This window comes from Lepidochelys kempii, chromosome 17 (assembly GCF_965140285.1).
Source record: "Lepidochelys kempii isolate rLepKem1 chromosome 17, rLepKem1.hap1, whole genome shotgun sequence".
In the NCBI taxonomy this organism is placed as follows: Eukaryota; Metazoa; Chordata; order Testudines; family Cheloniidae; genus Lepidochelys; species Lepidochelys kempii.
In genome coordinates, this window is record NC_136396.1 from 511,938 (window position 1) to 539,071 (window position 27,134).

Here is a 27,134-nt window from a genome sequence, read left to right on the forward strand (position 1 = left end):
AGGAGGCACACAGCCTTCACTTCTCCAAGGAAAGTCAGCTATGATCTGTGCTGGCAGGGACTCACCCATGAAGTTGTAGTTCCAGGATCCCTGTGCTGGTACCATGAAGAAGCCAAGGAAGCGGTCTGACAGCAACATCTGCACCCTCTCATAGTGGGATGGCAGGTAGCCCTTAGGGTTGTTTCCTTTGTCTGTGTTCTGCCTGCCCCACTCATAGCCACTGGGAGTCAGCTTGTAGGCAGTCAGAGTACAGGAGCCTGGGGTAAAACTGAAAAGAAGGAAAGTGGTAGTGATCAAAACTGCAAATCAGCTTCCTCCCTTCAATCTCAGGGTTCACCTAAGTGCTAACATTCCCCGCCTCTTCAGCTGAAAGAATTCTACCTCTAGCTCAGGGATGGGCAAACTTTTTGGCCCAAGGGCCACATCTGGGGATGGAAATTGTATGACAGGCCATGAATGCTCACAAAATTGAGGGGTTAGAGTGCAGGAGGGGGTGAGGGCTCCGGCTGGGGCTGTGGGCTCTAGGGTGGGGCTGGAGATGAGGGGTTGAGGGTGCAGGAGACTGCTCCAGGCTGGGACCGAGGGGTTCGGAGGGCGGGATGGGGATCAGGGCTGGGGCAGGAGTGGGGCAGGGATGCAGGCTCCAGGCAGCGCTTACTTTAAGCAGCTCACAGAAGAAGTGGCATGTCCCCCCCCCTCCTATGCAGAGGCTCGGCCAGGTGGCTCTGCGCACTGCCCTGTCCGCAGGCGCCGCCCCTGCAGCTCCCATTGGCTGCAGTACGCACAGAGCAGGACAAGCCCCGGACCCCGCTCCCCGGCTGGAGCTCGAGGGCCGGATTAAAACGTCTGAAGAGCCAGATGTGTCCCCCGGGCTGTAGTTTTCCCATCCCTGCTCTAGTTTATGGTGGAAGTGGATCACTTCCACAAAATGAGTGCGACATGTTGAGTCAGTCTCCTACACCATCCCTCCCAGTCTTACCTTACTTTAATCTATGTGCTAAACCTGCAAACACAAAACAGACTATGATATCCACCCGTACTCCTAAAGATAGGCAGCTTACAGCACGCACATTCCACATCTGACCACAGCAGCTAGTCCTCAGAGACCTGGATTTAGATTATTCTTCCTTTACCTGGCTCAGGCAGCCCACAGAAGCCAGGACCCAGGAGATATTTTTAGTGAAGGCCTGGCTGCCTTGCGCACCTGCAGGTGATGATGATGGTTTTCTCCCCATCCCATGAGGGATTGTCAGCCATGACCTTGGCATGTGTGGTGACATCCTGCGGCGAGAGCTGAGGGGACTCGTTTGGTTGTGTGTGAATCCATCCCAGGGGCTCCATTTCCTAATGAGAGAAGACTCAGAGGTAGTGACTGGTAGGTGAGCTCACACACATATTATAGCCTGTCTATAAATCATTTGAGTAAAAGCCTTCCTTTTCCAAAAGGGGAATGGACACCAAGTGAGGGACACAGGAATGAGACTCACCTTGAGGTACTCATGTTGTGGCAACTGGCCAGGAAGATGCACCGTCTGATGAGTTCCCCACTGGGGCACCATCACAATGCACCGGATCTCCTTCACTTGAGGATTATCTGGAGGGCTCACACCATACAGGTACCCTGCAATCTAGAAATACGCACAAACATCAGTAAAATCGTTGCGTATTTTCCCTGTAAGGCCATGACAACAGGGTGCACCCACTCTACCTTGTGTTTCCAAGGTCAACAACCCTTTGTTTGGGGACTTTCACAAGCAGAGGGAACAGCCCCATTTTTTTCAGTGGTAGAAGCAACTTCTACACAAGAGTGGGGACATGGAGTTTTTGGAGCTGAACTGGAATTCAGCTAGTGTGTGTAACCCCATCACTGATGCTCAGTGGAATTCTCCTCCACCTCTGGGCCTTAGAGAATCAGAGGCAGGGTTGAGCCTCCAGGATTGGCATGCCCCAGTGTGATGAGCTGGCTTTTAAATGTAAGCTTGCTGCACAGACTCACTTGGGCCCTGAGGTCTGAGATGCAGATGAATTTCTTCAGCACATTCTTGGGAAGGATGTAGGTGTAGCCCGTTTCCTTGATGTCATCAGACGAGACATAGATGTGGTTTGTTCTCAAGTGGAGATTGGCAGCAGAGATTGCTCTGTCAATAGGAGATATTATCCAGCAGCTCAGTAACAGAGCTCACCTGACTGCACTCGTCCTTCCCACCCAGCACAGCAAGCCCCAGACCCCTTCCATTACCTGACTCGCCACTCCGTCTTGGAGGAGAAGGTCTGAGTTTCATAGTTGCTGGTGGTGGAGGTGATGATTTCATCACCATGCTTGTTGACAGTGCGGGTTTGCGTGGCCGTCAGCTGCGACTGCTCCTTGGTTTGCTTCTCAATCTCAGCAATCTGTTGTCTCTGCTGAGAGGGGGCAGAGATCTCCATCCCCAGGATAATATCTCGGATCTCCGACTGTGTCAGAGATGCCACGTTCACACTGAAAAAGAGAACTCACCTGTGTGGCTAGATGTTCTAAGATGTATTCCTGAAACACTCTCCCACACTGAGACATGAGCTCACAGAACACTAGCTAGGGGGAGAGTGGAGCAAGACCCAGTTGGGGAGAGGAAAGTGGCTCACAGGGACTTATTGAGTGCAGCGTCCACCTCAACAGCCCTTCAGCGGATGCAGAAACAAATGCTCACACTGTACACATGCCATGGAAGTTTTGATGCAACACTATCTTCCTAGCTGACAGTGATTAACAGAAATAACTAGCTTCCCTGTTGGTCCAGGACTTCCAACTATTTGTGGAGGGAGAAAGCAGGGGCCCCCTTTAAGCCTCCCTCTCTGCCAGATGGAGGAGTCTGGTAGGACAGTTGTTACTGTGGGAGGGAAAGGGGTGGTAAGGGCTGGTCCTATTCTGACATATCTCTGCAGCTTACTTGTTCTTTTTTCCATAGTCTGCGAGGATCAGGTCCTTGAGCTGCACCTCCACCTTGATCCACTCCTCATCTGTCAGGGTGGGCCAGATATGGTGAGGCTCCGTTATGGTGGTCTTGTCTGGTTTCAGGATCACTTTGGCACGGTCATTGTTTACATGCAGTGCCCGGAGAATCAGGATCAGACGCGAGAATGCCTATGGAAAGACAGATGCAGCCATTCAGCAAGGAGAAAAGCCTGACATACAGGAAGATATTGGTGATTTACTCCTGCCTCAGGGGACAGTTATGTTGCAGATACAACACAGAGACAGTTCTGAAGTGAACGGTCATTGACTTGGAGAAAAACCAAAGCACAGGCTGGTGCCACTGCTGTGACTGAGGCTTCCTGGTACAGAAAGTCCCTGAACAAAGGATGGAGATCCCTGCAGCGTTGGCTTTTGCTGCATGTACCTGGCAGCAAAGCAAATTATGTCTAGGAAAGCATACTGCACTGCTTTGATATGCAACAGTTAGAAAGGGGACCCTCACCTAAGACTATCAACTATAATACAAATAATTTGCAAAGCAGCCATTCAGGGTGGGTGGACTCCAGACCTTACCGTGTAGGAGGAGATGGTTTTCAGCCAGTCATCATAAAGGTTGAAGAGAACCATTTGGGGCTCAGTAGCCTTCAGGATGAGATCTCCAAACTTCTCAACTTTCAGGCAGGCCTGGAAGGGCAGCTGCAGCTCTGATCCTTTGATCACAATGTTTGGGAAATCCAGCAAGTGCACCTGGAGTTCAGAGAGAGAACGAACAGGAATAAAACCACACAAATTCTTCAGTATCTCCACCTGCCCCTACAGGTCGTAGAATCCACCGTGGAGCTGCTTAAGGGATTAATGCCTGGGCAACACCATATTTAGTGCATTGATACAGAAAACTCACCCCTCACTTGCCCACTCTGAAGTAAAGCAGGTAACCCCCTGCTCTACAACGTAAAAGGGATTTTATAATGGTGCCCATCCCCATAGTATCTGATCCTTTACCTCAAGTGGGTCCAGCATGCCCTTCCTGGTGACTATGATCTGCTTGGGCTGCTCCTCCACAGGGAGGGAGCGAATCAGGGCAGCCACTTCCTCAGCAGTCTTCCACTTGGCCAGCTACAAAGGAAGAGAAGGTTAGAATATGATTGCACACACCACCCGCCCCTTCACAGGAGAAAACAGCCTGACCTTTGGGGATGAGAGGAACCCTTGAGTAAGCACCACTGCTTGGGTCAGTACAGTGAAACACTCGTGTTAATAGAAAAGGAGTACTTGTGGCACCTTAGAGACTAGCTAAGATGCCACAAGTACTCCTTTTCTTTTTGCGAATACAGACTAACACAGCTGTTACTCTGGCTCCTGTTAATGAGCATGCTGGGCAACTACACCACCTTGCTGTGCTCCACCAGCACTTCCCCAGTCTGGCTGGGGAAGTGAACTGATTATAAAGCTTAAGGGGAGCCAATTCAACCAGTCACTTTGAGATGAGCCCTCTCAGCCTCATGTCACTGGCACTCTCCTCTCTCTGGGAGGGCCAGAGGCACAATCCACTAGAGCAGCTGCTGTGACAGTGAGTATACTATTTGCCAAGCCTTGGTGCTGAGGGAAGGCTGTAGACAAGTTAGGATTCCAGCCCGTGGACCCTGCTTAGGAGTGCAGACTCTTTACACTTCCAAAAAGCCCAGAGCCCTGACAAAAATGCACCCATTAATAGTGAAACCAAGGAGTCCTGTCCTATAGCAGAGATTTGGCTTAGATCTCACTTTATTGGGACTTCCCAGTGCTCCAGGCTGGACAAGGGCTCCAGAGACCTATCAAGGTCCCACATGGAGAAGCCTCCTGCTCACTGTTACTAAACAAGCCTCCAGAAGCACCTAGCATGATTCCCTGGCCCACTATCCCCAACATGGTCCCTGACTCTTACCTGGCCCAGACGCTTCTGTCCTGCCCACACAGATGTATGGATGATCTTTAAGAAGAGCTGCCCAGTCCTGGGATTGAAGATGAAAATGGCCCCATTGATGGGCTTTGTGGTCAAGTTCCCTTCAAAGGTCTGTAAAAAACACCAAGGTGAAAACATTAATGTGAGTTGTATGTGCTGGGACCAAACAGTGACAGGACAGCAAACACCTGTGTAATGAGTTCTGGTTCCCAACCCCACATAAACGTAACAGCTTCTGTGTATGCATTGCACAAACTTCCATGTCCATTAGAATCATAGAATATCAGGGTTGGAAGGGACCTCAGGAGGTCATCTAGTCCAACCCCCTGCTCAAAGCAGGACCAATCCCCAATTAAATCAAATCAATTCCCAGGCTCACCAGAATCCAACAGATTACGACATTCCTGCCCCAGACTCCTCTAGGCACAGTATGCTAGCAGACAGCCCTCCTTCCTATTCACTCATCAAAGGTTCCTCCCACTCGCCGCACTCACCTTGTGAATGGTAACTCTGTACACGTTGGTGTCATCTACAAACCAGATGATCTGATTGGAGAAGAGCTCCCCATAGTTCTGGGAGGAGAGATAGGGTTCTGTGGGCTCTGATGAGTAAAGCTGTAGCCCCTTGCGGATACGTTCCCTCAGTACGTACAGTGCAGGGTTTGCCTTCATAATCTTGGCCATAGCCTGCTGAATCAGAGGCTTGCTCCCAGGGAACCAGTTCCCATAAGCACTGGGGAGGAAGCAAACACAGCATTGGATCAGTAACAGATTTCACCACAATTCCAGCTCACGATCTGAAAGGCAACAATAGCCTTTTTCTGGAGAAGCAGCTTGGAGCACTGCCCCTCCCCACACAGGCAGGAACAGATGCTGCAGCAGTCAGCATGTCCCGTAGCTGAGACGTGGTCCATCTCTGGCCCCAGTGCACTGCTCTCCTCACAATGTCCTTGGGAGCTGTTCATCTGGCTACCCCTCCCTTGGCTTTCCCACACAATGTCGGGGGAAGCCACAAAGACCACAGCTGTAAGTAAGTATACACACACAACAGTCCCCAGAGCGGATACTCCACTGGTGCTGGGGATCACCATGGAAGCGACCTGGCCTTCAGAAACCGCTCCCCATCCCCTTAGTGAACAAACAGTTAACACTGTAGCGAGACATGGCTCCATCTTTCAGGCCCAGAGTGAGCCTACAGAGAAATCCCCCAGTTAAGAATGCAAGCAACCCCAGGACTGGGCCAGTAAAACAGATTTGCTGTGGCCCAATCCACCACTATTAAAAACTTAAGAGTTAGCTAGCCCTCACCCCATTCATTGTGTGTATCCTTCCTGCTCCACCCCCTTCCTCTGCTACCTTTACTGGCACAGGGACTGCTCTATTTGTTCTGACACATGCCCTTGGCACTGGGAAAGTTTTGGCAATAAAGACGTTGCAGTCCCAAGGCTAGGGGGGTCTCACCTATGCAGGTTATAGGCCAGGTCAATAGCAATGAGCACTCCAGTGGGGGAGGGGTAGATACTCATGTTGTCCGTGGTGTAATCCAGGAACTTGGCTCTTGCATAGCGCTCAATGTCATGGGAATCATAGTCGCCCCAGCGCAGCTGGATATCAATCCAGTATTTTTGAGTGGTGGTACTGTCCATCACATCCCTGGGGAGTGGAAAAGAAAAACAGTCATCAACTCCTGCCTCCCAAAGGGGAGCTGCAGCCAGACCCTGCTGCAGTTGGGGCAGCGTCACTTTTGGCAAATAGCACTTATTGCCAAGTCTGAGCACTAAAGCCAATTGTTAATTATCCAGAGGCAGCAAGACCCAAGTTTAGGGAGACTTCATTATCACACCGGTGCAGAGGTGCCTGATGGGACAGTGATCTGAAGGAGAGCTACTGTTCTTACATTTAACTGGAAGGGGTCACCTCCCCCTGAGGAAAGTCTCAGGTGGGGGCTCAGCCGCATGAAATCTGGGGTGAGGTGCACCTGTAAAGGGACTGACTCCAGTTCACATCTTAGGCCCCCAGGGAAGCAGGGTCACCAGCAGCACTACGTTTAGTGCTGTAGCTCCTTTAATGTTGAGTGTTAGAAGTGAAGTGCTTTAGGGAGGAGGGACAACAGCAGAAGTGGCACACAAGATGCTTCTGGCAGTGCCCTCCCTAGAAAAGCCAGTACAGATGCAGAGGAGGAGGAACACTGAATGTCCTGAACCAGGGCCACAACAGTCACCAAGTCATTGTTCGTGGGCAGGCCTCTGATCTATTAGGAACCCAAAGAGACCCCTGAATGCCTGAGGGGCTCTGCACCCCCACAGGAACAGGGAGGAGATACTGGACAGCACTTACTTGGAGTCTGCAAGCAGCGACGGCCGTGACACATTCCATTTATAGGAGGCAAAGAGGAGAATATCTGCACAGGAGGAGTTCATCTTATAGGACTTCCTGGGATGGATGGTCTCCTTCTGCACGGTCTCAATCTCTAGAGCATCCAGCTCCTGATCGAACACCTAGGGAGACAACAATCTGAATGAGGCAGAGAGCAGTGCGCAGGAGGGCGGGAAGAACCCCTACCCCAGCAACAGCAGCAAGCAGAGCACCAGGGAAAGCCAGCTGTGTCCCCTTGCCATCTCCTTCTGCTTGAGGTCACTGGGGAAGGGTGCAGCCCCGCTGTAACTCCCATAGCAGAATAGATGCTAAATGATGGGATCTCCCTGGGCAATCTCCACTGCAAGAGGCAGGCTGTTGTAGGTTAACCCCTTGTTTCCCAAGAACTGGAAAGGGGCTTCCTGGGGGCACTGCTGGTAACAAAAAGCCTCCTTCCAGCACTGCAGAAACAGAATTACACATATCTGCATCCCCTTCCTCAATGCCCCACTCACTTGACACAAATCCATTACAATGCTCTCGTGAATCTTTTGCCACAAGTGGGCTCGGAAGATCTGAATGAGGGAAATCTTCAATGTGGGGATCTTGCCATGCATGAAGATACCTGTCAAATCCAGTTGCACCTGAAACCCGACATACACCTGAGAAGAGAAGAGCAACCATGAGAACATGTCACAACACAACCAGCCCCAGGCCTGGGTGAGCCCAAGATCAGAGGATTAAGCCAACTGCTGCTCTAAGGAGACATTTATTTTTACCAGTATTAGAATCTGAAGTTACTCTTTAGAATGTGCTTTGAAGGACGGTAAGAATTAAAGAACTTGCTTCAAAACACAACTCATCTAATTGTCTTCTACAGAGATACAAGTCCATGGAGAAGGACTTCACTTACATTGGCTCTGTTAATGGTAGGAGACCACCAGAGGGTGAATCGTCTGTTGGGGATCTGATTCAAACCCGATCTTTGGGCATTTGTCAACTTCTTCCACTTCATTGACTCCTCAAAGCCACTGGCCTTCTCCCTGAAAGGAACAGATGCAATCAGCTCTGTAAGAAAGCCATCCCTCCTCAGGAAGGGGGGGGGGGGATAGTTTTCAAGTACACAAAAGGTTATTACAAGGAAAAGAGAAAAATTATTCTCCTTAACTTCAGAGGATAGGACAAGAAGCAATGTTCTTAAACTGCAGCAAGGGCAGTTTACGTTGGACATTAGGAAAAACTTCCCAACTGTCACGGTAGCGAAGCACTGGAATAAACTGCCCAGGGAGGTTGTGAAATCTCCATCATTGGAGATTTTTAAGAGCAGGTTAGACAAACACCTGTCAGGGATGGTCTAGATAATACTTAGTCCTGCCATGAATACAGGGGTTTGGACTGGATGACCTCTCGAGGCCCCTTCCAGTCCTACAAGTCTATGAGGTGGGATCAAGAGTACTTAGATCATCCCTGACAGGTTCTTAAAATCCTCCAAATGATGGGCATTCCACAATGTCCCTTGAGAATCTATTCCAGTACTTAACTATCCTTAAGAGTTAGAAAGTTTTTCCTAATCTCCCCTGCTGCAGATTGCTTTTCATCCTACCTTTAGTGGACACAGCCCTTAAAATAGCTGAAGATTTAGCAGGTCCCTACCTCAATCTTTTCTCCAACCTAAAATCCTGTCCCCACTCCATCCCTTTTTAAACTTTTTTCCCCCCCATGAGAGGTTTAGAAAACCCGACTTATTTTTGTTGCTTTCCTGTGGACTCTCTCCAATTTGTCCACATTGCAGTATTCTGTCTGGTTTTGGGCAATCAGAGGCCTCACCAATACTGAGTAGAGCGGGACAATTGCCTCCCTGGTCTTAAATACACCACTCCTGTTCATACACCCCAGAATACTACTACCTTTTTTTGCAACTGCACTGCTTTGTCATCTCAGTTTGTCTTTGCTATGCTATAGTGAGACTGTGCTGGGGGAGAGGGACAGCATTAGCGCTAAACAGGAGAGAGTAAGGTTTCTGCAGAAAGTCTCCAGGGAATAAGAGCCCAACCCACAGGCTGTCTACAGGCACTCAGCTCAGATACATATGGTTCAGGTGCTTTGCTGTAAACCAGTCAGATGAGGACCAGCGAAAAACCAAGATATAACCAGGGACTCTTCTGGTGTGTCAGTGAGATCCTACATACATGTGACTCCACCAGAACAGGGCTTTTCCTCACCAGAAGAGACCCTCCCAGGTTGGGAAGTAGGTTCCCTTGAAGAGGGTGTGCTCCAGGATCCCCTCCACTCCACCTAGTGCTTGGATCATATCTGTGCGGTAGTTGTTCAAGTTCCAGAGCTTCCCATCATGGCGCTGATGTGTCCACCAAAACGGGTTCTGTTTCAGAACCTGTATACAACAGGAAAAGGATGTCAGGGTAAAGAGGTTCTGCATCCAGCCCAGCTATTTAACCCTGCAGCACCCACACTGGAGATCTCACTAGTGCTAGGAATCAAGATGCCAGTGTTAATAAGTAAATTATATGACGCACTGGTGGAAAAAGGAGGGCTGACCCAGAACGTGAATTCACAATGGACAAATCAGTCTGGATTCAAAAGAAGATATTTAATGGCTTCCTACTGGGTCAGTATTTTAAAAGTGATAAATAGGGAGAATTTATATTTGCAAAATATTGGCTTTCTAAGAGTGCCACTGAGTCCACATGCCAATTCTCAAGATCTGGTCACTTAGCACCCAACAGAGCTGGGTTCTGTATGCCCCTGCACACTCCCAGCAAGGAGAGTGCTGTTTAAGGATGGGGTAGGTTACATTTCCTGACTTTTTTCATAAAAGGCCTTTAGCAGTCCCAGCTCATGGATCTAGTTCCTTCCTGAAGCACAGAGACCAGGAAACTGCACCTGCTGTAGTACAAAGAGGAGAGGACAAATAGGCTCCTCCGCCTTGGCTGGCAGGTGCCTGCCACCCAGCAAGTGTCAGAGCTTCCAAGGGCAATTCCTTGTTGGTACCTGGTACTGTTTGAAGTCTGTCCTGACCCTCCAGCCTTTATCATAAGCAAGGGTGTGCCGGTCTTTCTGGAAGAGGGTATTAATGCGAGGAATCCCTCTGTCCCATGAGTCCTCTAGATCCTCCAGAGTCAGACGCCTTGAGAGAGAAAGATTTATTTCATAACAATGGATTTAAGCCCAAAGACTCCAGCCAAATAAGGTCCTGGCTTCAGGAGTTCTTAGCCGGGGGGCCTGGCGCAACGCAGGCACAAAGCAGTGGCCCCTCTCCCAGGGACGCCAGCAGCAGTTGGGCCCTGCCCGCCTCCAGAGAGGCAAACTCTGGAGGTGCAGGCAGCTGGTGAATTCCCCACTTTCCCAGGGTAAGGGAGGCCTGCTTCAGCCACACGGTGGCAGGCTGTGGTTCCAGGCTCACCACCCCCACCATCGTCCCTGGGCCCCGCTGCCTCCCTGCCCACCTCCCCATTCAGGGCTTAATTTGTCCTGGGGCTGATTAAGTCTGCTGTGGAAAGTGATATTAAACATACAAATATCACTTTTCACAGCAGAAGACTTACCAGCTACCAAGTCTTAGAAGAAAAAAAAAAGCTCAACCAAAAAAGCAAAAGAAACAACAACAACAAAAAGACAAGAACATGCAAAAAGAGCCTTATTTGTGTTTCTATTGTGTTTAGGTCCATTAAAAATAAAGAACTGTAAATTTTTATTACTGAGTCTGAAAAAACCCTACCTAAATAAATTACAATGATTTGGATATGTATATGTGCATATTTATTTGTTTTTCCTAAAGTTAATTAAGTATTTTAGGAAAAATTGTCAGCATGGCCATCAGCAAGATTTAGTGGCCACATTCTGAGGCCACCAAAAAATTTGCTGAGAGAACCTGTGCTCTAGACTGTCTTTCCGCTAAGAAGCATCATCCATGTCCCAGTTACCCTGCAGAGACTGTCCCCACCTCTACTGGGAGATGGAATGTGCCATTACAGAAACCCAGCAGTGCTTGGCCCTTCGTAAGAAACTTGGGCTCAGCAGGGCCTTTATGCTCATAGTTAAGCGGAGTTCTGAAGACCAGCAGGGTCTCCAGGATTCTGCTTGCACACCATACCATTCTCGCCCCCCGACAACTAACCCATCTGAGTGCAGAGTGGAAACACACCTGTTCTGGGCAATAGCCTCCTGCCTCTTGAGGGCATATTCTGCCCACACTCTCTGTGAGTCAATGAACTCACTCTCCCATGGCTGGATGTAGCGGTACAGATTTGGGATCAGTTGGTCTTCCTCATGGCTCATCCCCGAGCGGAAGTGAGTGATTCCGACATCTGTCTGCTTGGACCATCTGTAGCAAAGAGGCAGAGGCAACAAGTGAGGGAGGGCAGTGGGTCTGTCGTGGCTAAGTTCACCACCAAGGTCGTGATGGAGATGACAGACCCCTATAACAGGGCACAAAGGTTAAACAGTAATGTACAGGGCGGAAGGTCCCAGTAATACCCCACAAATCCTGTCAGAGCCCCCCAAACGCTAGTGGCATTCTTGGAATAAGTATTTCCCTTCCCATTCTCAAAATCTTGTACAGAGCACCGTGACTCACCTCAGGTCAGACTGGGGAATGAGAACATGGCCCATGGACAGCATGCCCAACCCCCCCAGTTCTTTGGGGGTGTAGAATACCACTGGCGGGAAGCGGCTTGGCATCTTGGAGTTCAAGCCAATTTTGATTCGGGTCTGAATCTTGTTCTCACACTTCACAAGCAGGTCAAGCAGCTCCTGCGTGTTCACAACAGCCTCCCGGAAATATGTCATCAGGCCAATCAGGGCTGTGTTCCATTTGTTCACAATCTAGAGACAAAAGCAAAGGATTGTCATCCCAGCAACTCCAGCCAGTGCCTAGGGATAGCCACATCAGACACCCTCCTTGTTACCTTTGTGAAGGTTGTGGAGCCGGAGGCCATGAGTATCTGCCTCACTCGGTTGTGAAACCTCTGCATAGACTCATCATCCACACGCAGAAAGCACTGAGCTGTGCGCTCCTTGGTCACCTGCAACAGAAGCACATGGACAATCAATTTAACTTAACTGGGAGTCCCCTATCCAACAAACGTAATGAGGTGATTTCCACCCCTCCTACACCATCATTGAAAGGTGTCACACACACCCCTCTCTCCGGAGGGTGTAGGGAGATGGGGCGAGAACTTTAGGAGCCTTCTCTGCACTCATACTGCAGTTAAGAAGTTACCTTTCATGGTACCAGCACAGCTTCTCCGCTCTTCAGTCTTCATGCCCACCCACTTTTTAGTTTGCGCCAAGATCCATTCATAGACCCTCGATCTCTTCTGGACAAGAGCTAATCCAGCCAGCCACTCGGCTCTAGCATAAGCGCTGAACACAATTAAACTTAGCACCCAATGCTCTAGGCCAACAGTGCCAAACCGAGAGCCCACCAGAGTATTTCATAAGGTCTCCTTCAACACAGTATTCTAATGGCCGAATTATTAGCGTCTGTCATCATGTTTACATCATTTTAGCTTACACACTTGTGTAAATAGACAATGCTGTACATAAAAACAACCTAAATACATACGAAACAAACTAACTTAAAACAGAATCTGTTTGGTCCACACAAAGTTTATTTGGCCCTCCTGCGTAATAAGGTTGGGCACCACTGATGACTACCTCTATTACCATCTCCAAGGGCAGCATGAGCCCAGCAAATCAATTCTACTCAATCCACATTAATACAGGGCATGACCACCATCCACTCTGAGCTCTGCTCTGATCTGGGCTAGACTGCTGTTCCCAATCCCGCCAGCCACTTTCCCTACCTCATTCTGCAGGTTCCACACACCATCCTTGTGGGTGAACTCCTCATAGCTGGTGCGGCACTTGGGTAGGATGCGGCACTCAAAGCCACACATGTTGAACAGCAAGTTGGGATTGTCCTTGCTATAAACAGACACAAAGCTGTTCTCCCACTGCACTGTGGTGACTGAGCGAGGCAGACGGTTCTTAATGTCCCAGAATACGGCACGGCCACTGAAAGGCAAAGAACACAGCATGAGCCCTGGGTGACAAGGTACCCAATTAGTGGGGTGAAACAGAGACACGGGTTAGTTCCTCAATCCCTTTCTTCCCATGCAGAGCTGCACAGGCACCCAAATCCTCCTTGACTCTCAACATGTCAGATGACTTACAGATTCACATCATGTTTCATGAGCCGCATCCGGGCATCTCGGGGCCAGCACTTCTTGTTGTTGTAGCCCACAATGTTCTCATTGTTGGGATCTGGATGCTCTGTCAGGTAGCGCTGGATCAAGTCCCTTGCCTCATCTGCTGTAAACCTGGAAATTCACATTAAGGGAGGAGTGGGTTACAGGATTGAACTAGCAGGGAAATCCCCATTCAGCCTGGACAGGAAACGAGAACCCCTGAAAAGATGGTGAATAGCAAGGGTGTGTTTGTGGATCACACTAACAGACGCACAATTCCTCCACAATTCCTCATCCTCCCGCATGAGGTGCATTCAGAAACTGCATTAGCACAGACAGTACATGTCATGTTTTTTCATGCATGTTTCTGTGACTACACATCCAGAGGTCAATGCCTGCTAACTGCAAAAATCAGAAAAGCTACACCCAGGGCATGCTAAGCCAATTTTAAAAAAATGTGATTTCTCACATAACTATGGACCTGCCATGCCTGAGCTTTGAGAAGCTGGAAATGGCCCACCTTGATTATCACTACAAAAGGTTTTCTCCCCCACCCCACTCTCCTGCTGGTAAGCGCTCATCTTAAGTGATCACTCTCCTTACAGTGTGTATGACAACACCCATTTTTTCATGTTCTGTGTGTATATAAATCTCTTCACTGTATTTTCCACTGAATGCATCCGATGAGGTGAGCTGTAGCTCACAAAAGCTTATGCTCAAATAAATTGGTTAGTCTTTAAGGTGCCACTAGTACTCCTTTTCTTTTTGCGAATACAGACTAACACGGCTGCTACTCTGAAAACAGTTCAGTTACTGCAGCTCAAGAACATGAACTGAAATGGGGCCAAAACTGGCGTTACCAGACAGGCTGAGAAAGAGCAATCTCAGCCAAAAGGGTCATTTCTCAAATGTATAAGCTCCTTTTAAGAGCTTAAAATAGAAGTAGCCCCGCATTTGACAACACTGCTACTGCACTGCACCCATGGAGCTAGATAAAAGATTTCCTTGTCTCAGTACAGCTGGAGAGCCCACAGAACAGTATTCCAGGAGGCAGAACGTGCTATAGCACTAGCCACTTCATTGCATCTGCTGGAAGGGAACAGGGATATTCCTATGTTTGGACTGGAGAAGAACCAGAGCCATTGCCCTGTGGATCAGTACCATCTCAACTGGCACACGAACGTGGCTGGCAGAGAAGGGAAGGCACCCAGGCAATGGTTCCTACCTGAAGAAGATGTGAATGCGGTCAATGTATCTGCAGAAGAGGCGGATGGGATGGGCCACCTCAGTGGCAATATCTTGGAAGCTAAGGAAGTCATTTGGCATCTGTGGTGGGCCGGCCATCTCGCTGGCTCGGTGAAGGCCCAGCACCAACAGGTCCATCACCAGCCCATAATACTGAACGATGAAGGAAGCAAACTGTAACCCCCGAATAATCCCATAGGAGTTGGTGTGGTTCATGTCCTGAGGAAACAGAAGACAGCAGTGAGAATCTGACTCAACTATGCCCCTGCAGACCTTTCAGCAGGGCTCTCACTCACCTGAAGCAATTAAGTTAATGACAGTTCAAGGGCTACTCCAACAGTCGCTCCTAAGCAGAACTCTGGTAGTGCTCTTAGCTCCCCAATCCTTCAGCCTGCCTCCCCTCTCACCCTGGCAAAGTCTCGACTTCCCCAAGGAGATGTGGAGACAGCTGAGGACTCTGTAGCCTTCCCACTCCCCCCCGTTTCCCACAGGCTAATTGTTACCTTGTAATTGATCACCACGTTGTTCTTAGCTGTCATGTAGTCAGCAATGTTATGATCAACGATAAGACGCAAGAGCCTGTTGAGCAATGTCAAGTCAATCTTCTCATACATCTTCTCGAATCGGGACTCCAGCATCACATTACATTCACCCTCACACGTCTCCCAGACGTCCTGCAGATTGTTAATGCCTGAGGCGACACAAAAAAAGCCCGTTGCACCATCAGCAACCGTGCTGCTCCCTCACGCCATTAGCACCATCCTGCGGGGGGACAGAACGCTTTCAAGCTCTCCACTGTCACTCTGTTTAGTCGGCCTAGTTTTTTACTGAAGAACCCTACAGAAAAATGGGGACTAGGGAGGAATATAGCAGTCAGGACTCTTCAGAGAGGGTGCCCTCACTGTGTATAAAGGTGTTTTTAAATTTACTGAATCCAGTTTCTGGCAGAATATATAGCCACTGGGCTGAAAGCAAGCTACAAGCTACTAAAAGAAAGACATTTAAAGCACTTCCCAGGGGACACTCTAGGACAGAGAGCTGACCCCCACCTTCACCCCAAAGAACTCCTACCTACGTGAAAGACGGATGCCTGCACTGACCTTGGCACCACTTGTACACCAGCAGTGGAGGTGGCTCAGTGTCAGCAGGTTTGATCCAAGGAGGGAAGAGTCTTCGCTTGTCAGCCTCATACCACAAATACTGATCCAGGTAGGCATCGGTAATCTTCTCCAAAGGTTCAACATCATAAACAGGAACCAAGTGACTGTAGAGGTCCATGAACTCAATACCAACCTAATCAAGAGTAGACACCAAGCTGGCTTACACCGAGGACAGGGAAAGTAAGGGGTTGATCCAACAAGATTCTAGGTACAAATTAATCTCTGCATGCAAAGATGTAACTCAATCCTAGGCACTCTGAAGATACTGCTAGTGGTCTATACTCTGGCTCTAGCCAAGACATTTACCTCTTTAAAGGCTCTCTGAGTCAGAAGATGTCGTTTGATTCTGGACAGAGCTTCATGGGGATTATCATACGCCTGCTCAATAAGGCCCAACTCCTCTCTTTGAGACTGATTCAGACGGGATTTCACACTGAAAACAAAAGAGAATTACTCCTATGTCCAAACTTCAACAGAATGACAACTACCCATGACCCTCAAGGAAAGATTCTCCACAACCAAACTGGACTGTAAGGCACCCTCTGATTACAACTTCTCCCATACGCCCATGCTGCACACGACTCCTATGAGATTATCAATACCTGTTCCACGCACCAGGAGAGCCTGTATGAAAATTCCAATAAGCCACACTAAAGCCTCAGTAGTACAGTATAGGCTAGAGCCTTCATTAGTCTATCAAGAGACACTACTATCTTGTTGAAGCTCCGATATAAACTGATAACCTGACAGCTTCCAGTGCATTACCCAGCACAGGTATCAGCCCCTCGGCAGCCAGCCACACCCTTTCTTCTCCTTACCTGTAGGCTTCCTTCAGCCTTTCCAAGGCCAATATGAGCAGCTTGGTGTCATGCTTGTAGGAGAGTGGAGGGAAGGGGATGGGCGAGAACCTCCTGCTTTCCAGCCAGTGCACGGTGGTGGTATACACTGCAACAGCCTCCTCCGCAGTGATGTAGGGGCCATCCTGTAAACAAACCGCAGCAGCCATCAAACCCCGCTACAGAAAGTCCCAAGCTCTGGCCACCCCTAGCCAGCATCCCAGCCCCACCTTCAAATAATTATGCTGCCTCTCCTGCTCAGCTTTCAGGTAAAGCCTGGTCAGCCGACCCAGGTTCTTCTTGCATACAGTCTTGTCCACAGTGGCACCCCGGCGGATCCGCTCTCTGTTGTAGTGAGCTGTGTTAGTCCACCAGTCAGCTTTCGCCTTCACGTATCTCAGGATCATATTTTCAATAGGAGTTGGCAGCCCAGGAACCTGGGGAGGAGTGGTAGAGTTAGGAAGACAGGAGTTCTCCGCATGGCTGACTGAAATTAAACTGAGGAGAAAGACCATGCGAGGTACTTGCCTTCCAGGGGATGTTGGCCTTCCAGCACCTCCAGGCCTCACTCAAATGCTGCAGGATGGTCCTAGCTTTGTTCTGCTTGATTCCCTCTGGCATCATGTCTAGAATGTCATGCATAACTGCAGCTCTCAGCTCCAGGTCAAAGTGAGATTCCACACGCTGCTTGGTTACAGTCTTTGCAACGCCCTTTGAGTGTCGGCCTGGAAGTGAAAACACACTTCAGGAACCTAGAGACCAATGGGGCAATGTCACTTTGCCTCCCATTGAGAGATCCACACATAAAAAGGTGCTACAGAGAGCTGGAGTCCAAGCAAGTGGCATAGAAATGAACTGCACAAACAGCAGAAGTGAAACACCCACAAGACCCCAGGCCACTGTGCTGAGAGGAGGACAATTAATAGGCTATGGGCTTCACAGAGAACTCTCTTAAACCTCAGCTCCATTGGGAGTCTATATGGGCTCCTAAAAAAGTAGTGAACTGCTCTCACTATTAACAATTCATGCCCCGGTTCCATTTTAAGTGCTTTTCTTGGACAAGGAGGCTGGTGTTAGAGCTGACAAAGAGATAGCATTTATCTTCACCAAAGCAGCCCCTCCATCTCAGTTTCACTTATTACACATACCTTCAAACTGCCTGGCCAGCAGGTTGCCCAGCCACCGCTCCAACAGTGGGGTAATGCCTCTCATGAAGAACAGCCATACCCTCCAGCCTGGAGCCCAGAAGCCACAGCCGGGCCCCTTCCCCACAGGCCCCTGAAGAAGAGAGGCACAATAACTGCATGTTACTTAGTGACATTCCAGGAGGCCTCCCTTCTCACTGAGCTGCATTGGGGCAGTCACTAATCCATGGGGAAGCAGTACTTACGGTGTTAAATCTGTAGTAGATGAGATGCTTCAGGTCCTTGCACATACGAATCTGCCTCATCAGTTTGTACTTATACCTGTACATTCCTGTCAGCTGTCCCACATGGGCAAAAATATACTGCAAGCCATCTGCCAACTGAAACACAGTGTGCATGATTAGGAGATGGCAATGCACATTACCTAGAGGCACTCTCTGGAAGCCACGCTCTTTACGCTGCCAGGAGTAAAGAGTGGACTGTGCTGAGCAGAACTCCTGTGGGTCCTCAGCCCTCACTACAGTAAATAAATCAGGAATTGAAGAAGTATGATTAAACTGTCTCAGTCTGAGCTATTCCTTAACTGAGCTTCAGTCCACTCCCAAGCCTCTCTCATACTGCTCCAATTGCTTCTCCAGAGCAATGCACCAGTCGATGGCAATCATCCATTCCATAGAAGTTAGCCACCTGGTTCCCCTCACCCAGCTCCTAACCACTTATTCCCAAATTAGGCTCACCTGAAATGCATCCACATTTCCCAGTCTGTACTGAACATGGCTATCCACCACCAGTTTGGTCAAACGCAGAACCTCACGGCACAGATGGAAAGCATTACCAAAACGAGACTTCTTTCTTTCCTGGAAAGGGAGAGACCAGGGTACAGGGACTAGAAGCCATATTGCTATGTAGCGACCAGGCAGCTTCCAGTCACTCAGACAGTTTGCAAAGTGAACAGCTCAGGGTCAGCAACAATAGCTCTTTATAGCATTTTACCTCAAGGCACTAAACAAATAAGCAGCTTGAAGTAAACTTAACAGGTTTGCTATCTCTTGCTGCACAAAGACCACGAAAGCCAGTTCTCCCCAGCCCCTCCTTAAGAAAGGAGCAATGGCCCAGGAATCCCCCCTAATCACCAAAAAGGTGGGTTCTGCAGAAAGATAGGGAAATAGGAGGATGGATGGCGGATGCTGCTACACTAGCCATCCAAGACCTTTACTATAGAGACTTCAGTCCCAAGTCAATCTGTCTGGTGCTGCAGGAGAACATCACTTCAGAGGGAAGGACATGGACTAGTACCTTGGTGGTGAGGGTCTTGACTGGTTTGAGATTGAAATTGTAGTCCAGATGGAGATAGTTGAGGTTCTTCCTATGAATCAGCAAGTTCAGCATATTGTAACCCTGGCGGCACACCTGCAGCCCAACCTCCACCCAGTCCAGCTTTGTTGACTGGAAGAACTTTGTTGCCTTGAAGGAGCGGAACAGGTACCTGGAGATGGGGAGAGAACAATGGAATCAGCTGCATCCCCAAAATAAACCAGAGAGAAGCTCTCAAAGAAACAGGGCATCACTTACCTCTTCTTCTGAGCCTTGGGAGGTCTGTGTTTGAGTGCATTCAGAACATAGTACTTCAGCAGCTTCTGGTAGGAGACCCTCACTTTTACCGGCTGCCCTGCTGGGCAGTGCTCTCGGTACCTGAGGACAAAGACCAGAAACCTCAGGGCTCCAAGGAACACTCATTCTCATTTCCCAGATTGGAAGTGATGTCCCTCACAGACAGGCTAGCCAGAAAAAAGCTTTGCAAGGTCTCCAGCAACACTGTTACCACCTGTGGCTTCTTCTGTATCACCTTCACCATACAGAAAGAGGCTGGCTCGGAAACTGTGCTATTTGGAGCCTCTCTACACAACCTCCACGCTTAGGAGAGCAGTACGGCCCCAGTACCATGGAATCCAACCAAGTCAGATTCATCGAGGAGCTGGAAACTGCACTAGTTCCACTACTGTGGCTGCACAGACATCTCCCTTAATGCCAAAGGCACTAAACCACCAATGCCCCCAATAAAGAATGTTACCAGTTCTTGACCAATGGGATGTCTAGAGCTCTGCGTGTCCTGCCAGATCTTAAGTTAAAGGGTCGAGGGGCCCACAGCAGTGCAATGCCATTGGCCGTGTTGTCCGTGTACAGCGGGGTGTCCTTCAGGAAAGGCTCCACAAATTCTGGTAATTCAAACTCTTCGTCATCATCAGGCAAGGGTTCCTGACTCTAGAGTGTGGAAATGCCAGACATAATCAGCCCCACACTTGCTTCAGCTCAATCTCCCAAAAGTCCTAACCAAACAATGGAATTGGGATGGCTACACAATGGCAGAGGAAGAGCAAGAGATAAACCGACAGTGCTGACTAATACAGGGGACAATGCAAGCTTCCCTCCCCCCCCCCCCCCCCCCCCGTAACTCGACCTAAGGTACATCGACTCCAGCTATGTTATTCACGTAGCTGGAGTTGTGTAGCATAGGTCGACTTACTACAGTAGTGTAGACATAGCCTTAGTGAAGAAGTGTAATTTGGTGTCCCTGCTCTCAAGTGCTAGGAGGCAATAAGAGGATCCTTGAAAGAAAGGCAACAAGTTTAAATGGAAGAAAGGAAATGCTTTACATGCTTTTAGTTAAGTTATGGAACTTGCAGCTGCAAGGTATTACTGAGGAACAATAAGATGCAGAAAGGATTAGAGATTTATATGAAGGACCTAGTCTCCAGACTCATCTGCAGTGCCACAAGAGCTAGTGATCCTCCTGCACTATAGGTCTGATCACCAGCTGGGGTCAGTCCTTTTACAGAGGAGTTTATGCCTTCCCCGAAGTACCCATGCCAATCACTGTCAGACAAGGTTACCACACTGAGCTGGAGCACCTACCCGCAACATATGGTCTATGCTAGATCAAAAAGACCCTCTTCCATCACTCCAATGCAGCGCATCCCTGGCTCATGGGCGCTCAAGCAGTAACTCACCTTGACAGAGTGCCTGTGAGAGATGGGATTGATCAATGGATCGAAGTAAAATGCTGGCAGGTCAGGATCCTCTGTTTTAATGAAGACCACATTAGGAGTGTGATACCTGCAAGATACAAGTATTAGAGCATCTTACTGAGTACAGCAACTTCTCCACACCCCTGCCCGCAGTGGACGCTGTACTCACCAGGTCAGGTGCACATGGTGCGGCAGATTGTTGTACAGGTATGGGAAGGCAATCTTGTACTCTGTCCTGATTGGCTGTCTGATGATTATTTTATTGATGTCATTGAATTCATTCCAATCTTCATCCCTTAAATCAGAAGAAAAGACGTTGTTAAATGAAAGTGCAGAATGTGGCAGGAAGGCAAAGGTCTTGGATCAAAGATGCAGGGCAGTGTCCCCAGACATCGTTCTAAACTCCTTCAATACAGATTCAGACTCTAAAGCAGCATATTATGAAGACCCACTAATGCCACTTCATCGGGATCTAACCCACCAGCATTTCACTTGGGGAAGACAACACACTGAAGCGCCCACCCCCAGACCAGGCAAGTACTTTTTCCCCTCCCCACCAAAACCTATCACTTACTGCAGGTTAATATCTCGGACCAGAGGCTCAAACTTGGGCCCCCCAGGAATAGCCATGTTCAGAGCCTTAGAAGTGAAGAAGGCCTTCAGATCAAACAGGTAGAAGTAGTTGTCATCCACGAGATCTGTCAGCAGCTGATTAGCTAGCCGGTATAATGTGGACATCATGGGAAGAGTGAATTGCCACCGCTGGTATGTAGAACCGTTCACATACCTGCAAAGGGGACAATGTACAGATCAGCACTGCAGGGCTAGAAGGCTACAAAGCTGCTGAAACCCATCCCTCTCCCCATCCCCTTAACAGGAAATAGGAAAGAAACAGCTCTCTCACAGGTCCCTCCCGAACAGAAGCAAAGGCTGCATGGCTATTCAAACCCACTGCAGACAACAATTCAACTCCACCTGCTACTAACCTGGTGCTAAACTCAGCTCCCTCCCCCCAAGACAGTTTTCCCCCTAATATCCAAGATTTAGATATGAATATTTGGGATCGTACACAGCAGTCCCAGGCAGCACATATTACCACCGAAATTTCCCCCAGAAAACTTAGTTGTCAACAGGAGAGCTTCTGGTATGCTCTAGTCAAGCATGTATGAAATACCCATAGTCCGGGTATGGCTGACTCAGTCCTTCATGCTTCCAGGGAGATAAACAATGTTTCATTCAGTTGACTGTGCAGAGGTTTTTCAGAAGAGACCTCAAAGGCTGGAGACCTGCAAGCTCTGCATCAACACTAAAGGTCCCAGACCAGTTTTCATAAGAGTAGAATTTCCCCAGGTTTCCTTGGCAAAATATCTCCCCGTATTCCACAAGCCATCTAATATCCTTCTCCCCAAGGCTGCACAATTCTAGGCTGCTGTGTACACAGTTTATACAATGCTCTGGAACACTTTACAATGAAAAAGTGCTACCAGAAAAGGGTACCCACTTCCTGTTGTCTTTCAATGGCTGGTGGTCATAGAACCAATCCAGGACAGGGGCATCTTCCTCTGGGTCCAGCTCAAGCTGTATTGCCTCCAGAGGCTCCACATCCAGGATGTTGTCAGCATAGTCAAGAGGGGGCTCTTCATCATCAAATGGAGGGAACCTCATCCTTTTGAAGTGACGTCTGTCTCGCTTCTCTCGTCTCATCATGATCCACATTGACCTGGAATGAACCAAGAGCATTAGATATAGCCTATACTGCAAATTCAAGAGATCAACCTGCAGATCCCAATGCGCGATTACTGCAAGTGCTTACCCCCACTGTGAGATGTAGACTGGTTCTATGACCCATGGAATCTCATTCACAAAGGAGATAGCACCAGTGATATGGTATAAGACCGGGACATCTCGGATTTGTTCCCAGGGCATTGGCATGTTCTCCAAGAGCTTTAGGACAGCATGGGGCATGTACTTCAGGGCACTGCAGAAAAAAAAAAAAAATCACTTGAGCTACAATCAGTATTCTTATAAACAGACAGCATCCAGTCTCCCCCATCCTTATTGAAACCCAAATTCAAGCTGAGAGGGCACTGAAACTAGATGTTTCACAGGCCTCCCCAACTAACATGAGATTACACCAATGACTGAGGGTGGCTGGTCACTAGACATCACTGTTTTACGTCACAGAGATGCAAACACTCATGTGCCTTCATTGCATACAGTAACCCTGAGCTGGGGCTTTAGAGCAACTGTTTAATTCTAGGGTGGCTGCCTGGGTTTCTCTTTCTTAAACTTAATAGGCAAACATAGCAGTCTCACCTCTCTGAATATCTAGAGCTCCAGATGATTAAACAACTCATTTCTTATGTAGTTTCACTGACAAGCAACTGAAGTCAGACTTTAAATGTGTGTTGGCTCCTCTTCCAGTGGGGACAGTTTGTCCCATTTTCAAACCCTGTTATGAGAGCCCAAATGGCAAGAGCTTACGGTTTTCCAAGTCACCTGAGGAACTGATCAACCGCACCTTCAAGGGAATTGCAGCTCCTTGTCTTTCCTTACAGTGTATTCGCAGCAGAGAAGTTCCCATGGGGAACCACCTGCCTGCCTCTACTGCACAAAATGTAGTTTGGGACTTTCTAAATCCCAGAATGCTCTGGCTCACCATCATTGCTTAGACACACCAAGTATGCACAAAATTCACTGGGGAGACTGGCAGTTAGTTGGGCAAGGCAATGAGGCTTAGCATGGGGGAATAGTTGGGCAAGGCAATGAGGCTTAGCATGGAGGCAACTGGGACCAGAAATCTGTAATGTTGGTGAGGTGCTGTGGTGAGGATGGAGGGAGGAGCCATTCAGCTAGATGATCAAAATATTCATTGTGATGGTCAGGACATTAGCATGCTTCCAGAAATCCCATGGTAAACTAGGATATTAAACAACCTAGTGATGGGGAGGTGGGGAAAGAGAAAATCCAATATTTAAGAATTACTATGCATTCCTATGGTGATAAGTAAGCTTGTGCTAGGGAACATACAACTATTTGCATCTTTAGAACTTGCTGCTTCATTCCTGTGAACATCCTTCCAAAATTAATGGACCATCCAAACACTGTTCTGCTATGGATCAGCAAGGAAAGCGTTTATGTCAATATTAAAATAGTTAGGCCAAAACACTCACCACAATGAGTGAACTACCCGATTCATCTCAATGGGGTGTTAGCTCTGCAGGCTGTGCAGGCTCATGAAGTCAGACATTAGTTATATGTGAAAGGTTTTTTTAAACCAAAAGTCATTGGCTGTAAGTATTTATTTGCATTACTGTAGCACCTAGGAGCACATTCAGGAACCAGGACCTTGTGCATACACAGAACAAAAAGATGGTCCTTCTTTGAGATAGGTACCAACATCTTGGGGACACCGCACATCCACAGAAATTCATCTTGTGAATTACTAGGGCCTCTGCATATCGCCAGGAGTTAGCAATGGATTACAACCTGCTAGGACTGGCCCTGAGTCTGAAAGGCAGGGAAACCCATCTCTTGCATTTGGATTACCCAACCACTGCGTAATGGGCATCCTTCTCTGCTCCTTCAAGATTTTTAAGGAGCTACTTCTGCACAGTAGCATTTACCCAATAACTCAAAACACAACCTCCTCCCCATCTCCCACTATTGTATTTCTGTTCCACTGAATACTTAGTTAGCTCACATAGTCCATCTTCCAAACGCTTTACAAGAGCTCATACATTAGCATTCTATTCTATGCACACAAAGTTAAAACTGAAAGCTCTCCAGGGAAGGTCTCATATCTCTCAGTGGTCTCTACCAACGAGTGGATACCTGTGGCACTGGTGTAGTGTACTGCTTACAATTCCACCCCTCAGGAACTGAATACCTGTAACCACGTGTGCCCTACCCACCACCCACCTTTCCCTGGACATGGATTAGGATTCTCATTGCTCTCCTCACCCCAAATAAACCCGTTTGTCATGCCGAAACTTCCTGTTAGTCATGTCACCATGGTCCCGGATAATTTTCCTCACGTGTTCTGGGGGCATGTCCTCCTTCTGGGCATCCACAAAACCAAACTTCCTCTTCTCGGCATACCGCTTTGCCTGCAGCTGCTGCCATTTGCGGGCTGCACAGACAAGAACACACACAGTCCATCTCAAGCCATAGCACTACGACATAAGAGGGGACTCCAAACCAACATGAGCCTAAAATTATATGGCTAAATATCCAGAGCTCTACTAGCACGATAATGCAAACAGTGTTTTGTAGGGGATTAAAAGGTTCATGTTTCAGGGTTTATACCATGTCTAACTACCAGGGATCAGGAAAAGGCTATCTCACACCTGCCTACAGTTGAGTTCTTCCACCTTCCTCTGAGTTATGTAGTACTGGAAACAGGACACTGGCCCAGGTGGACCCCAAACATGATCCAGTCTGGCAGTTCTTTGTTCCAGTGCAACCTTCGCATTAACATTCTCCTCATGTTATATTGGCCCTGGTGTATCTTCACTGTTGATAGCAAAGAGGTGCAGGTCATCGCAGACTGACTACTGTGATTTTAGTTGCTATATTGTTTACGCTGAACAGTGTTAATTTAACTGTTAAAATATATGCAGCTGACAGTACCCTGTTTAGGGCAGCTCTCACAAGTTGTAATATAATAGTGGGAAAAATCTAGCAAAACAAAGACAAGTGCAAATACTCATTCACCACAAATGAAATGAACTAGTGAGCAGAATACAATGGCTGACAATGTAACAATGATGGAGAATTCTCTTTGGGGCGCACAGGCTACCCCGGTCTTTGGATGGTTAGTACAAGGACCAGGGACTTCTCTGTCATGGCTGACAGGACTGCGTGCACACACACCCCAACCCCACAAAGGCCCTTCTGTGACAAATTTCAATAGTTCTTGCACCTTTCTCCTGCAGCTTCTCTTCAGACATGTAGTCAGGCAGCGGAGCCAAGGGACTGGGCACTGGGGCACAGCCCGCGCGGTAAGGAAACACCCCAGCCATGGAGAGGCAGACTAGGGACCAGACAGAGAAAGTAAGGCAGGCTCAGGTCAGCGTCTGCCACAGAAGAGAAACACTCCTACACCCCGCCCCCCTTCTTCTTCCCCACGGGCCCCCGGGGCGCACCCCGCCCGCCCCCCTTCTTCTTCCCCACGCGCCCCCGGGGCGCCCCCCGCCCGCCCCCCTTCTTCTTCCCCACGCGCCCCCGGGGGCGCCCCCCGCCCGCCCCCCTTCTTCTTCCCCACGCGCCCCCGGGGGCGCCCCCCGCCCGCCCCCCTTCTTCTTCCCCACGGGCCCCCAGGGCGCCCCCCGCCCGCCCCCCTTCTTCTTCCCCACGGGCCCCCGGGGGCGCCCCCCGCCCGCCCCCCTTCTTCTTCCCCACGGGCCCCCGGGGGCGCCCCCCGCCCGCCCCCCTTCTTCTTCCCCACGGGCCCCCGGGGGCGCCCCCCGCCCGCCCGCCCCCCTTCTTCTTCCCCACGGGCCCCCGGGGGCGCCCCCCGCCCGCCCGCCCCCCTTCTTCTTCCCCACGGGCCCCCGGGGGCGCCCCCCGCCCGCCCGCCCCCCTTCTTCTTCCCCACGGGCCCCCGGGGGCGCCCCCCGCCCGCCCGCCCCCCTTCTTCTTCCCCACGGGCCCCCGGGGGCGCCCCCCGCCCGCCCGCCCCCCTTCTTCTTCCCCACGGGCCCCCGGGGCGCCCCCCGCCCGCCCCCCTTCTTCTTCCCCACGGGCCCCCGGGGCGCCCCCCGCCCGCCCCCCTTCTTCTTCCCCACGCGCCCCCGGGGGCGCCCCCCGCCCGCCCCCCTTCTTCTTCCCCACGGGCCCCCGGGGCGCCCCCCGCCCGCCCCCCTTCTTCTTCCCCACGGGCCCCGGGGGCGCCCCCCGCCCGCCCCCCTTCTTCTTCCCCACGCGCCCCCGGGGGCGCCCCCCGCCCGCCCCCCTTCTTCTTCCCCACGCGCCCCGGGGGCGCCCCCCGCCCGCCCCCCTTCTTCTTCCCCACGGGCCCCCGGGGCGCCCCCCGCCCGCCCCCCTTCTTCTTCCCCACGGGCCCCCGGGGCGCCCCCCGCCCGCCCCCCTTCTTCTTCCCCACGGGCCCCCGGGGCGCCCCCCGCCCGCCCCCCTTCTTCTTCCCCACGGGCCCCGCCCCCGCGGACCTCTCTCCTTTCAGGCTCCCCCGCGACCTCTCTGGCTTCTACCCGCAATGGCGGCCCCAGATCGCCGCAGCCGCGCTCCAGGGACCCGGATGGG

General features: G+C 50.0%; 1 protein-coding gene across 2 annotated transcripts in view; it reads right to left on the reverse strand.

Moving 5' to 3' along the window:
* PRPF8 (pre-mRNA processing factor 8) overlaps positions 1 to 27,134 on the reverse strand; it is a 28,333-nt gene extending 1,199 nt beyond the window's left edge. For both annotated transcript variants that reach the window (XM_073315815.2, XM_073315816.2), the window contains exons 1-42: positions 27,041 to 27,134; positions 25,795 to 25,905; positions 24,834 to 25,002; positions 22,684 to 22,848; positions 22,372 to 22,590; positions 21,445 to 21,657; positions 21,040 to 21,165; positions 20,853 to 20,958; positions 19,916 to 20,106; positions 19,417 to 19,536; positions 19,141 to 19,330; positions 18,582 to 18,701; positions 18,090 to 18,224; positions 17,848 to 17,977; positions 17,228 to 17,424; positions 16,930 to 17,136; positions 16,682 to 16,845; positions 16,170 to 16,296; positions 15,804 to 15,996; positions 15,207 to 15,394; positions 14,684 to 14,922; positions 13,444 to 13,590; positions 13,075 to 13,285; positions 12,175 to 12,291; positions 11,844 to 12,091; positions 11,412 to 11,591; positions 10,259 to 10,394; positions 9,472 to 9,641; positions 8,163 to 8,292; positions 7,765 to 7,911; positions 7,232 to 7,392; positions 6,356 to 6,547; positions 5,390 to 5,627; positions 4,878 to 5,006; positions 3,956 to 4,069; positions 3,527 to 3,700; positions 2,928 to 3,121; positions 2,240 to 2,479; positions 1,997 to 2,138; positions 1,488 to 1,628; positions 1,205 to 1,344; positions 66 to 268 (exon numbers count right to left, since the gene is read on the reverse strand). In XM_073315815.2, coding sequence (XP_073171916.1) covers positions 66 to 268; positions 1,205 to 1,344; positions 1,488 to 1,628; positions 1,997 to 2,138; positions 2,240 to 2,479; positions 2,928 to 3,121; positions 3,527 to 3,700; positions 3,956 to 4,069; positions 4,878 to 5,006; positions 5,390 to 5,627; positions 6,356 to 6,547; positions 7,232 to 7,392; positions 7,765 to 7,911; positions 8,163 to 8,292; positions 9,472 to 9,641; positions 10,259 to 10,394; positions 11,412 to 11,591; positions 11,844 to 12,091; positions 12,175 to 12,291; positions 13,075 to 13,285; positions 13,444 to 13,590; positions 14,684 to 14,922; positions 15,207 to 15,394; positions 15,804 to 15,996; positions 16,170 to 16,296; positions 16,682 to 16,845; positions 16,930 to 17,136; positions 17,228 to 17,424; positions 17,848 to 17,977; positions 18,090 to 18,224; positions 18,582 to 18,701; positions 19,141 to 19,330; positions 19,417 to 19,536; positions 19,916 to 20,106; positions 20,853 to 20,958; positions 21,040 to 21,165; positions 21,445 to 21,657; positions 22,372 to 22,590; positions 22,684 to 22,848; positions 24,834 to 25,002; positions 25,795 to 25,894 — 6,853 coding nt within the window. In that variant the 5' untranslated portion in view covers positions 25,895 to 25,905; positions 27,041 to 27,134. The remainder of the gene's footprint in view (positions 1 to 65; positions 269 to 1,204; positions 1,345 to 1,487; positions 1,629 to 1,996; positions 2,139 to 2,239; positions 2,480 to 2,927; positions 3,122 to 3,526; positions 3,701 to 3,955; positions 4,070 to 4,877; positions 5,007 to 5,389; positions 5,628 to 6,355; positions 6,548 to 7,231; positions 7,393 to 7,764; positions 7,912 to 8,162; positions 8,293 to 9,471; positions 9,642 to 10,258; positions 10,395 to 11,411; positions 11,592 to 11,843; positions 12,092 to 12,174; positions 12,292 to 13,074; positions 13,286 to 13,443; positions 13,591 to 14,683; positions 14,923 to 15,206; positions 15,395 to 15,803; positions 15,997 to 16,169; positions 16,297 to 16,681; positions 16,846 to 16,929; positions 17,137 to 17,227; positions 17,425 to 17,847; positions 17,978 to 18,089; positions 18,225 to 18,581; positions 18,702 to 19,140; positions 19,331 to 19,416; positions 19,537 to 19,915; positions 20,107 to 20,852; positions 20,959 to 21,039; positions 21,166 to 21,444; positions 21,658 to 22,371; positions 22,591 to 22,683; positions 22,849 to 24,833; positions 25,003 to 25,794; positions 25,906 to 27,040) is intronic.